Here is a 14,228-nt window from a genome sequence, read left to right as displayed (position 1 = left end):
TCATACAACTGAGTTTTTCAAAAGAAATTTGCCAAAGATAAACGATCTACAAGCTCGGCTATTATTCGCGAATGTTCGCCCCCAAGAATATGGATGCTGGGGTTCAAATGGTTAACAAAATATTGTGAAATAATTAGTAAACATCAATATATCGTTGCTGTCGGGCAGACACCTCTTATTTCCAACTTTGTGTGCTTTTTCGTAAATTAACGCCCTACTTGATCATACTACAGCGTCACATAAAAGCATCAAAAGTAGCAGATCCACAAGCTCGAAACTGTGCCGCGTTTTGAGCTTGTAGATCTGCTACTTTTGTCATTTTTGGACATATGAGGTTTCCACCTGACAGAGACGTACGGTATATATATCTACCTTGTATTCCAACACCTCCAGTCTCCTCCATGTGTCTTTCTGTCTGTCTATCTGTCTCTCTGTCAGTAAACTGACAGACTGGTTTGTTGTAGCATAGAGTCACACACCTGAGGACCAGAGAAGTGAGATCATCAGTGTGTGTGTGTGTGTGTGTGTGTGTGTGTGTGTGTGTGTGTGTGTGTGTGTGTGTGTGTGTGTGTGTGTGTGTGTGTGTGTGTGTGTGTGTGTGTGAGAAACCGTGATTATTTCTCTAAATCCAGCGTAGCGATAGTTCAGGTAGGCACGGAAGGTACACTGTTAGCTCACCCCCCCCCCCCCAACTCATTCGCTAACAAGTTAATTCATACACCCACAAGTTAGTCTGTCACTCCACGTTTAACCTCACTTGCTACAAGCTAACACACACACACACACACACACACACACACACACACACACAGTGCAACTCAGGCGGTTCTTTTAAGCAGTCCGCTATTCATTCTACATGCTTAGCTGTCACAGCTCGTTGTACAGCTGTCAGCGTTCAAATTCCCTCCACCTCCCAGGCCTCCTCCCTGTGGCATTTAGTTCATATGTTAATGGTCGATTCTGTGGATACTAGTACTGTGATTCTATGGATTGTACTATGATATGTGGCATCGAAAGGTCCAATGTTATGTTCATGTAATAACTGTTGATTTCAGATTCTGTGTCATGCTTGCGCAGGTAATCTGTAGCATCACAGGAGCAGAGTCACACCACCAAACTGAATGCATTATCATTGCAAAGAATAGTAAATGGTTAATCCTCAGCTGAAGTGTCTAACTGAACTATAATCATAACCATCAAAATCCATAATTGTCCAATCCATACTGGGCAGCTCCCAGTACTGGTTATAGTGGACAGTCATGTCCAACAGCAGTTGGTTGCAGTGAACAGTCATGTCCAACAGTAGTTGGTTGTAGTGGACAGACATGTCCAACAGTAGTTGGTTGCAGTGAACAGTCATGTGCAACAGTAGTTGGCTGTAGTGGACAGTCGTGTCCAACAGTAGTTGGTTGTAATGGACAGACATGTCCAACAGTAAGTAGCTGGTTGTAGTGGACTGGACAGTATGTCCAACAACAGTAGTTGGTTGTAGCTATTTTAAATGTTCCCAGGACAGCAGTGTCCAACAATAGATGGTTGTTGTAGCTATTTTAAAAGTTCCCAGGAGAAACAAAGGTTAAATGTAGAACATAACTGCTACTAAAATAGAATTTCTTATGAACACCAATAAACAACACTGAACTATATTGAGAGAGAAATAGAGAAAAGAGATTAGGGGAGGGAGAGAGAGAGAGAGAGAGAGAGAGAGAGAGAGAGAGAGAGAGAGAGAGAGAGAGAGAGAGAGAGAGAGAGAGAGAGAGAGAGAGAGAGAGAGAGAGAGAGAGAGAGAGAGAGAGAGAGAGAGAGAGAGAGAGAGAGAGAGAGAGAGAGAGAGAGAGAGAATAGAGATTAGGGGAGAGGGAGGAAAGGAGAAAGGGAGAGCTGACTGGGAACGTGTGAATCAGGAAACAAGTGTTTAGAATAAAGATTACAACTACTTCCTGTCTGGAGGAGGAGTGATATGAGAAATACAGAAACAAAAAACAACATGAGCAAGAAAGGGAGAGAGGGGAGAGAGAGAGAAATGGGAGAGGGGGAGATGGGGGAGGAGAGAAAGAGATGGGGGAGAGTAGAGAGAAAGGGGAGAGAGAGGAGAGAGAGGAGAGGGGGAGAGAGGAGTGAGAGGGGAGAGAGGAGAGAGAGAGGGGAGAGAGGAGTGAGAGGGGAGAGAGGAGAGAGAGAGAGAGAGGAGAGGGGGAGAGAAAGAGTTGGAGGAGAGGAGAGAGAAAGGGGGAGAGAGAGAGGGAGAGAGAGAGAGATGGGGGGAAAGGATAGAGAGGGGAGGAGAGATGAGAAGCGGAGAGAGAGATGGGGAGAGGAGAGAGGGGAGAGTAAGGGGAGGAGAGAGAAAGGGAGAGAGAGAGAGAGGATACAATACTCATTATAGTACATAATACATAGTACTGTTAACACATCCATGCACTCCGTCTGATTTGTCTGAACTTTTCTGTGCTTATTTTTGGTCGTCAAACTTAAGTCTGTGTTTACTACTACAGAACAATGAGAACCAAAATGTCAATGGGTCAGTGGCTACTGTACTGCCCAAGCAGTACTATTTAAAGTAATACAGGCCCACCCCTTTATGCCGCCCTGTGTGTGTGTTCAGGACAGAGAGAAAGAAAGAGAGAGAGAGGGGGGGGGGGTTCTTTGTCTACCACCTAATACTAATAACCCTAATAAGGTTATTATATTAATTTAGATGTTCTTAGAGGTGTTTCTGAAGGTTCCGAGTTGTCCTACTTTGCTTGCGGCCCACAGGCGAATCGGTTTCATGGCAATATAGGCCTACATTTTGTGCTGGTTTCTTTGGTGGATCGAGTGGTTTTCTGGACTGTGGTTCGGCTGGGAATTGTCCATGAGATCAGCCAACACTGCTAGTAATAACTGAGTCACTGACCCTTTCGTATTGTTTGACTAAGGGTTGGTGCAACTTTCATGGTCGACTACATTATCTCCAAGCTTTGGTTCCAGTCAGCAGATCTACAATCTACAAGCTGTGAGCTTGTAGATCTGCTATTTTTGGTGAATGTTCAAGTGGTTGAACTGGCACGACCAAATCTCTAGGAGGATAACACGAAAACCAGAACATCACTGACTGATGAAGTTACTGTATTAGGCAATGCTAAAGTTAAGTTACAAATAATTATAAAAAAATTAAAAGGGATAAATATTGGAGGGGTATTTGTAGCGACCAATCAGGAGTAGAGGGTAGCACGGGTCAAAAAAGTGGGATCTGAACCGAAACGGATCCGTGGATAATTGGACCGGTACGAACGGACCCGAGAAAACATTCTAAATGACTTGATCCGGTCTGAAACGGACCGGTTCATAAGTGTACCCGACCCGAAATGGGGCAGAGGCAAACTGGACCCGGTCCAAAACTAACCAAGGATAATTCAAATGTATTAGACCCAGTCCTACCTGGTCTCTAGACCGTACTGGACCCGTTGCTCATTTATTGCTAAAATCACTGTGGTATTCAGATTAGCCATGTGTGTCAGTCACCTCCTGCTCCCCCCGCCCCAAACAGAGTAATCACAGACTGTGCATTGCGTGTGTTCTGCTCTGTGTTGCAGACAGACAGAGAACATTTTCGCTGACTATTATACCGCCCTTCCCTGCAGATTATGTCCATAAACATGCTCCACACAGATGACGTTCCAACTTGCATCTTCCCGGTGGCTTTTGTTTGCGTTTCACCTCGTAAAAAAACCTCCATGGTGTTCAACTTCAGCAGCAGTGCAGTGTGCTTGAGATTGACTGCGTTTCAATCGGCTGTTAACGTTAAACGGGGCTCATTCAATATGCGAGAACAGACAATATGGATTTGGGAGTGTAATAACAATGCATATGACTCATTTTTAAACCGAAGGTTAGAGATGATTATAATATTAATAATAATAAAAAGCAGGTCCATACGAGTCTATCCATTTCAAATGGATCCGACCGAAACCCTGTGGCAATTGGAACTGATCCAACCCATGCCCGGGGGATAAGTCCATATTTTCGGTTCTGTTCGGGGCTCAGATCTTCGGTTCCGGATGGACCCATGCTAACCTCTAAGCAGTAGTGTAAAAGTGGTATCGGTGCATGTCTACTCATTATGACACAAGCCATATCACTTGACAACAGTGATGTACTGTATGCTATGCTCAACAATTTTTTTTTGGCATGAGTAAGTATTTTTTTATGAATCAGCGTTGTTTGATAGTTTAGACACAACATTCTCTTGTTTATATAGTGTCTTAAGTTAGGATGACATGGGCGCCTTACTAAAGCGTGCAGGGAAGGTAGTGTTTTGTGACCGGGACAACCTACGGAATACAGATTCAATTGTAACTACGACGTTAATACGAGGGCATTAAAATGCGTTTTCTATTCCATTTTAGACAAAGCAAAGTCGTAGAAGGTCAATGTTAGTTCACTTGTTGTGTTTGTTTATATACCAAATGTCCTCAGACAGCATCAACTCTGACCTTTAACGTAACTACCAGAGCCTGAAGGAATACACACACACACACACACACACACACACACACACACACACACACACACACACACACACACACACACACACACACACACACACACACACACACACACACACACACACACACACACACACACACACACACACACACACAGTGCTATTGTATATGGGAGCAGTTGACTGGCTCCAGTAACAATGTTTTTATCAGTCTATCAGTCTAGCTTGAAAGCAGCCAAAAATACACCCTCTCCTACTCCTACTCCTAATAATAATAATAACAATAATAATAACAACATTATATTATCATTATCATCATCATTAGAAACACGCGTTGACTGCAAATCATGCATGTCCTACCTTATGTGATGACAATGTAAGAAAGGGCACAGGGCTGTGGGGGGAAGGCTATTTTAAAAGGATGCTGAATGTTAATGCAGTACAGAATGTCTATTATGTTAGTAAAGAAGGGGCACACTGGGAACACAAATCAGCCCAGGAATTTTAAAAGACATATAATTTAATATATCTGCCCAAATTGACATAATAATGATAATAATATAACATAGTATAATAAAGCATGCAGCCAAAGCTTGACTGATCGGTCAGTCTATGAAAGAAATTAAAACGAAAAGGAACAGCATAGGGCAGGGGTCGGCAAGTAAGTTTGGCCTTGGGCCAATTTGTTCCTAAGGCATTAGATGGTAGGCCAGAACATGTAATTAAAGGCTGATTTAAGAAATTGATAGTCCAAAAATGTTACTAGAACTCCATGACAGACTAGCTTCGGCCCATTAAACATTCAACAAACTGGACAGACAACAGTGCAACAAACAACGATAAAAAGATATAAAATATCAAACAATTTCAACTTAAAAAAGACAAATATATATAAAAAGGTGGTGTGGGGCCAGGGCTACGAACACATGGAATTTAGCTGAGACCAATTCGAATTTCGGCGGAGCCATGATTGAATCATCTTTAATGTCACATCACAGGTTTACAGGTGCAAAACAGTGGGTGAAATTTGTTTTTTGGGCAAACTCCATTATTTTTGTTGTTTCCAGAAAGAAAAAGAAGGGGGGGAGCAAGGGGGAAAAGAAAAAAACATAGGTATCTACATATTTACACATAGCATATCCGTACATCAGGATAGCCATAAGGTGCATGAGCATAGCAACTGTACTATATAGAAATTAACTTAATGTCTATATCACTTGCACCTTAATTCAAGGTGCAACCCGCTGTGAGCTTGTACATCTGCTATTTTTTGAATAGCCAACGCAAAAATCTAAAAAGACACAGATGCGTTCCTGGTTTTAATGGGTTACGGTGCAGGTAGAGTGTCAGGTTCAACCACATAGTCCACAAAAGTAAAAGTCCAAGGCCTTCACATTTAAACTTGAATGGGGAATTTAATACTAGACTACATCAGTACTGCAGGAAAGGAAGGGCAGACCGGAATACTACATACAAAGTATGTGTTACATGTATGTAGTATTCCGGTCAGCCCGTGTTTTCCTGCCGGTTGCTGGTTGCTATAGCGACATCAGTAATGATTAACCATTAAGATAGCGCTGATTGTCTTACTGTTGGTGCATGGTGGGGCTGCGTACCACTGTTGCTATGGTGACAATACAGGATGTAGTTGACCACTGACGGCTGCCAATCACAGATCCCATACTACTACATACACAGTATGTACTACTGCACAGTAACATATACTACTCCATATTACTTCACAGTATACAACTAAAATAATACATACTAGTAGTACTAAATGGGGCTGGGCTAGTGATGAGCGGGCCGACCCGTAACCCGCGGGTCAACCCGCGGCGCGGGTGGTCGAGTCAGGATTTCAGAGCCCATAATACATGATAGTACTGTTAACACATCCATTGTTAACAGTAATATTAACAGCACTATGTATTTAGCCCGTGACAATGTTGTGCTACTGTAGACATTTAACGCGACTTTGGGTACTTAAAAGAGCACTTTTATTATTATCTTTTTTTTCCCACCGCGGGTCGCAGGGCGGGTTGAGCCATAGATTTATATATGGTTTCGCGGGGCGGGTTGAGGCGGGTTGGGTTCCGTGGCGGGGCGGGGCGGGTTATGAAAAAACCCGACCCGCACATATTTCAAACTTTTACCTCGTTAACGATTATTAAAAAGAATAATATCTCGCCCCTTCTGTTGTCTGCCGGCCAGCCGGTGCCATATTTGGTCACGGATATAATTGTTTTTGTATAGATTTGTTGATATAAAAGAAAAATATATGCCGTAAATAAAAAACATTGCTTTATTATTATTCGGTTATAAGTCTGTTAATGGCGCTGCATATGGGTTTTGATATATTTTCTGTTAATTGCCCAGCCCTACTACTAGATAATACAACAATACTACATACTATAGCTTGTGCTACAACAACACTAGAGCACAATAGTACTGCAGTGGCGTACAGTGCAGTTAATAGACAGACAGCAATGGTAGTATTAGTCTGTTTATGATTCAACCACTCTCTTCAAACCAAATACATTTCCTGTCCCACGTTCCCAACACTGACCCCAAAACACACACACACGCACGCATGCACGCACGCACACACATTTGAATTATGCAATACATAATAGATCCAAACACTGATCAGAAGAAGGTTACAGTACGGTCAAACCAGATACAACTGCTGCACATGCTTATTCAATGAGGCACATTGCAAACAGCAATCTGGTAACATCGATATTAGTAACATTTCTTCCCTGCATTGACGGCGGCAGTTATGACGGGTCTGTTTTAAGATGGAAATAGTGCGTTTTGGCTGGAGAACTAGCGTTTACTCCTGCCACCATCTCACTCACTCACACTCACACACACACACACACACACACACACACACACACACACACACACACACACACACACACACACACACACACACACACACACACACACACACACACGACAAATGTCTGTTAAGGATTAGCTGTTTCATTGTTGATAGAGTGTATCAACTCAAATGCACTGTTAGCCTGTACAGATATTATCCATATACACATGTAGTCTGGCTGACACTGTACATAATCATTCCCATATCCACTGTGTCAATAGTCTGACAGGCAATAGACTGGTTACATAACGTCAAGAAAGTGGAGCATATCACTCCAGTTCTTAGATCTTTTCACTGGCTCTGTGTGTGTCAAAGAATTGATTTCAAAATACTACTGTTGGTTTAAACAGCATTGAATGGTTTAGGCCCAAGAGATACATTTCTGATCTTGTGCAATACAGTGTTGATTTTGACAGCAAATTTTGATTTAGTTTTAGTCATATTTTAGTCGTCTGAAAAGTTTGTTTTTGTCTAGTTTTAGTCGACTAAATATCATAAGATTATAGTCGCCGAAATCTACAGTGGATTTAGTGGACTAAAATGTATTTTGGCGGGACTTGATGGCATCAGAATGGCTGATTTTACACTTGGTTGCATACTGAAAATACGCGAACTACAAGCTTACCAGCGCAACGCGTTGTGAGCTTGTAGATCTGCTATTCAGAGTGCAACCAAACATAAAATGACTTGTCTTAGTTCTACTGGATCTCTTCTCCACTAGTCCCGCACTAACATTTTAGTCTAGTTTTTATTTGTTGATGAAATTTTCTAGCTTAGTTTTTGTCAGTGAAAAAAGGTAGTTGACGAACTTTTTTTGTCATAGTTTTAGTCAACGAAATCAACACTGGTGCGATATCATGAACCATCCAAACCTCTCAGCCAGGTCATCTGGGACAGGTCTGCTTTCTGTCCCCAGAATCAGAAGTAAACATGGAGAAGCAGAATTTACTAAGAATAGAGGGATTAAGTGGTTAAGGAAATAGGTGTTTTAACTTCACTTTTCTTTCTTCCTTTTTACTGAATTCACATGACCTTTCATAATGCGTTTCCTTAACTTAATGGTTTATGTAAAGCACGTTGAATTGTCTTGTTGTTGGCATGTGCCATATACATTAAAAAAAAATACCTTGCCTTACATGCTCATATTTACTGGTGATGGATTGTACATACATTACACCAGTTGTTCTCAAACAGGGGACCCCCTTTTTCATCCCTGAATTACATTTACTATTGCACCTTACATTTATGTCATGTTACGGTACGTAAATAATATGTAAATTGTTCCCCGAAGATACAGTATGTCACAAGGAATACTTGAGAGAATATCAGCTTCTATTAGTACAAATTGAAAATAACTTTATACTTGGCGTTTAAACTGAAGTGATATTGATAAATTCCAAATATTATCAAAGTATTCTGCGGCACCCCTGGACTTGTGTCACAGCACCCACTTTGAGATGAGCATAAGTAATGCATTACACAGCACTTATGCTTGTATATATGTATTAATAGAAAATACATGATGTTACGCCAGTCAGAGCAATCTAGTGTCAGATATATCTATTTATATCTCATCTCTTACCTGTATGTCTGTATGAGGTTATGCTTAGTACTGCTATTGCCTCTACTAGGACATCTGAATTTCCCCACTGGATTCAATAAAGGTTTATCTGCACACACACACACACACACACACGATCTGTCGGCAAGAATGATGATTTAGAATCACATGGATCTGACTGGACCCACCTGTGTTAGCTCAGTGCACGCACGTACACACACACACACACACACACACACACACACACACACACACACACACACACACACACACACACACACACACACACACACACACACACACACACACACACACACACACACACACACACACACACACACACACACACACACACACACACACACCTCTAGGATGCCTAAGAGTCTAGGTGTGGTTACAGTGTAAACCCTCATAAACACTCTTCCATTCTCACTCTCACGCCATCTCTCTTTCTTATACTTTACAATTTAAGCATTCAAGCATTTAGCAGACGCTCTTATCCAGAGCAGATCAGAGCAAACATCATGAACCTTTCACTCAACTAACTACATGCTAAATGTCACTTAAAAGAGAGCGCAGAGAAAATAATTAAGAGCTAGTAATAACAAGCATACAAACCTAGCCTCTGTCTAAAACAACATGCTATATAAAACACTGTTTCCCAAACAGTGGCTTGGGACCCATATGTGGGTCATAAACCAATTTTTATGCGTCGCACGTGAATAGCCCTTTAATTTTGTTGATTAATTATTATTTGAAAAGACTTTCAAAACATTCAAAAAACATATTCAAATGTTGTTGTTTTTTCAAAAGAATTCCTTTTAAAAAATCCATAAATTAGAGGGGAAAAAATACTTTTAAGTAGTAGTGACAATAGCACATCTACAGTACAAGCTCACAACAGATCGCGATGTGACATGTTGTCAGCTTGTAGATCGGCTATTTTCACTAGTTTGGGTCACAGGGAGACATCAAATGTCTCTTTTGGGTCTCGAGCTAAAAAGTTTAGGAACCACTGATCTTTGCATGTGTGGTCAAGTACACAGTATGTCTCTATTTAAATAAGAACATAATTATGTGTAGAGCTGTCACGATCATCATTGAAATTTGACTTGAAGATTAATTGTCACTCAAATAATTGCAATTAACGATTTTATTGCGTTTCTGTGTCGTTGAACATTAGAACATTATGAATATAAAAATACATTTCTGTTTGGCTTTTAGGCTTCGTAAACTAAAGCTGCACAGAGCAGATATGACAAATAACTTACATTATGTCATTACTTTATACTTTCAAAAAAACATTAACAGTGTAAATAGCCGATCTACAAGCTCAACACGTTTTGAGCTTGTAGATCTGCTATTTACACTATTTCTGTTGATTAGGTCTGAAAATATATGAACATTTTTAAACATGGAAATGATGATTATGCAAAAAATAATTGCGATTATCTCAAATAATTACGATTAGTTGATTGCGTAATAATTGTGACAGGCCTAAACATACGACATATCATATGATAACATATGATATGTAATCAACATACAGCAACAGTATAACTCACATCTATCAAAAGGAATAGGTGACAGAAGTGATAAAGGAAAGAGGAGTGTTAGTGCTGGGGGCTGAGGTAGAGTCTGACGCAGGGCTGCAACTATTGATGATTTTTCTAAATGATTATTACTCTATCAATTATGTTTGCTGTTAATTGAAAAAAATCAAGAAGCGAGTATTTTTTTAAGATTACAAAAATATATGTACAAATCTATTAACTGTAAAAGCCCTATTTTATTAAGGTACTTTGTTTCGTTGCACAACAATTTTGTGAAAAAAATGTGAAATTAGCTTTTTATTTTTGTTGTTTTTATTTTTTTGTTTTTTATTTTAGGAAACGTTTTGCCCAAAATAGCAATTATTAATTCATTATTTTATTAAATTATCGACTATTTATTTTATGATCAATTGAACCGATTAGTTCCATTATCTGTTGTAGCACCCATAGCCTGAAGAGGCGAGTACTTACACACACACACACACCACAGAGACAGGATATTTTACAATGTTTTGTAACAGTGTCAGTGTGTGTCTATATTATCTCAGCTGAACAACAGTTTCCTGACAGACTTAACAGACCTCCTGTCAGTCATTCACAATCACTGACACCACCACCAATAATGACCAACTAATGCTCATTAATGTGTAATCAAGTACACACATGGCGTGTGTCACACACACACTACAACTTTAATTTTAAGCTTGATAAAATGTCACTTCTCACATGCACACACGCACAACTTTAAGCTTGATAACAATGTCACTTGTCACACACACATAACTTTAATTTTAAGCTTGATAAAATGTCACTTCTCACATGCACACACACACAACTTTAAGCTTGATAAAAATGGCACTTGTCTCTCTCACACACACACACACACACACACTACAACTTTAACTTTTAGCTTGTCACACACACACACACACACACACACACACACACACACACACACACACACACACACACACACACACACTACAACTTTAAGCTTGTCACACACACACACACACACACACACACACACACACACACACACACACACACACACACACACACACACACCCCAACAACTTTAAGCTTGATAATTTAAACGTCACTTATCACTAACTCACACACACACCTTTAACTTATAGCGTGATAATTTAAATGTCACTTGTCACACACACACACACACACACACACACACACACACACACACACACACACACACACACACACACACACACACACACACACACACACACACTTTAACTTTTAGCTTGATAATTAAATGTCACTTGTCAAACAACAGCAGAGACAAAACAGACGAAGCAGCTCCAAACAAAACGATACAGTAAAGATAGAATACCCTCCAACAACAGCTCTCAGTGTCAACCAGAACACATGTAGGTATATAATAAATGATAATAAAACATGATAAAAGGGTGTTTTTGGTCATAGTTACCATTGCGTGTCGCAGTGCAGCAGCAGAGCACAGACAAGTGTTCAAACTAACTTTCATGGAACTTTTGTTGGAACATTACAAAAAAAAAAACGTCAACATTCCTTCCGCTTCCGGGAACAACAGCGGCAGCAGCGCGAGGCGAGGGGCGTGGCCTACTGGACGTCACTCACAATCCTGCTGGGATGAAGCAATCTGAGAGATGGGTCTGGATCATGACTAGCCCTGAAACATGATTGTCATACCATGACAGTCATGGCGCTACTTGTTCCTGTTTTCTGAAAATGTTACACTTACAACCAATACATCTACATAAACGTTCAGATTTCAAATATAAAGAAATGACCCCACGGCCATGGATGTAACAAGTTAAAGCGCCTGAATCTAAGTACCCGTACCTTCCGTATTGTTCAATAAAAAGCATTTTAATCCGATCGGCAGCCATTTTCTATTTTGTATTTATTTATTTATAATGTATCAGAGTGCAATACACCTCCTAACCGATAGGGGCGCGTGGTGGAAAGCATTTGAAAGACATTTTAAGAAAATGGCCACCGATCGGATTAAAAAGCTTTTTATTGAACACTACGGAATATACGGGTACTTAGACCCAGGCGCTTTATCTTGTTACATCCGTGGCCCTACGGTCAGCACTTTATATTTGAAATTTGAACGTTTATGTAGATGTACAGGTTGTAAATGTGAAATGTTCAAAAAACAGGAACAAGTAGCGCCATCACTGTCATGGTATGACAGTCATGCTCAGGGCTAGGTCTGGATCAGTCTGGATGCAGACGACAGAAAGGGGGCGGATCCTATAGGGGCGGATCCTATAACATCCGCCCCCTATAGGATCCGCCCTTTTCCTGTGGCCTACTGGACGTCACTCACAATCCTGCAGGGATGAAGCAATGCATTTCAGACCGGATGCGACCACGTGACGCCATCTACTGCCATAGAAGCATACTGTAGCAGCAGTTCTCAAACTTTTTCGTGTCAGGGAGTCGGACAGTAGTGTAAAGTAACTAAGTACATTTACTCAAGTTATGTACTCAAGTACATTTTTTTTTACTTTACTGGAGTATTTCCAATACTTTTACTTCTACTCCACTACATCTCAGAGGCAAATATTGTACTTTTACTCTTAAGTTACTTTGTAGCATCCAAGTTATGAAGCATCTTATCTCATGCAAAATATGTGGGCTTTTTGTATTCTTTCCTTTCTTTTACAGATACTGTATACAGATGTTCTATCCATGTATATGGCATGGCATGTATTTTATTGAATAGAAACGACACGAACAATCTTGATTGTTTCATTGTGTGCGCAGCTCCGCAGGTCAAGATCATACGCCTGAACCTGTGACCTGTCTCAGGTTCACAGCGCCCTCTGTCGACTGGTTTCATTAAAGCACAAAAAGGCCATCATTCATAACAGAGTATAATTCTGATAGGCTATATAGCAGTGGAGTGGTGTAAAGTAATTACGTACATTTACTCAAGTACTGTACTTAAATACAATTGAGGCATTTTCACTTTTTTCCCCCAGTACTTTCACTTCTAGCCTACTCCACTACATGGCAAATATTGTACTTTACTATAATTATCTGAAAACTTTACATGTAGATTTTGATTATTACAAAACATACATTTAACCATTCAGCCCTAAATACATTTCAGCCATTTGAAAATAGCCGAGCGATTTTCAAAACATTTTTATACATTTTATTCATTTGAAAACTAGTGAAATTGGACATTCTGCATAACGAGTACCTTCTACTTTAAGTACATTTTGATATCAATACCTTTTTAATTTTACTCAAGTAAATTTTGACTTTTACTTGTAACGAGTATTTCTACATGGTGGTATTGATACTTTTAATACATCATAGAAAAATATTTTATACTCTGCATGTTATTATTTTACTTACTTTTTTGGGGGGGATATCATCTCAGTCACAGTTGTAGCCTACATCAAAACTATGCAAACATTAAGCTGTAGTCAAATTAGCTGTAGAAATTGAAAGCATTACATTACAATTAAAATGTATAAAACCCAACCAATGAGGTTTTTAACAATCAAGACTAACCAGGTTCCACTGATATTTTTTTTTTTCAAGAGATGAGTACCAGTGACTGAACTGAAGGTTTTGTTTAAGCTGAACTGAAAGTTTTGTTGAAGCTCGGCTGGGTCTCAAAAAGGGAAAACACACAAAACCTTTATAGGTCAAATAAAGCATAAACGAGACAAAATAACTGCTCATACCCATTGGGTGAATTTAATAAGTCAGAGG

The 14,228-nt window shown here is 40.0% G+C and overlaps 1 protein-coding gene across 1 annotated transcript in view; it reads right to left on the bottom strand.

The window, feature by feature from the left end:
- The window catches only part of itprid2 (ITPR interacting domain containing 2), a 45,804-nt gene extending 33,765 nt beyond the window's left edge, over window positions 1-12,039 (bottom strand). The window contains exons 1-2 of the mRNA XM_084085159.1: window positions 11,938-12,039; window positions 373-479 (exon numbers count right to left, since the gene is read on the bottom strand). Coding sequence (XP_083941285.1) covers window positions 373-403 — 31 coding nt within the window. The 5' untranslated portion in view covers window positions 404-479; window positions 11,938-12,039. The remainder of the gene's footprint in view (window positions 1-372; window positions 480-11,937) is intronic.
- Between the last annotated feature and the right edge of the window lie 2,189 nt (window positions 12,040-14,228).

This window comes from Gymnoscopelus microlampas (assembly GCF_963454915.1).
Source record: "Gymnoscopelus microlampas genome assembly, chromosome: 17".
NCBI classification, from domain to species: domain Eukaryota; kingdom Metazoa; phylum Chordata; class Actinopteri; order Myctophiformes; family Myctophidae; genus Gymnoscopelus; species Gymnoscopelus microlampas.
This window is presented reverse-complemented; position numbering and strand designations above follow the sequence as displayed.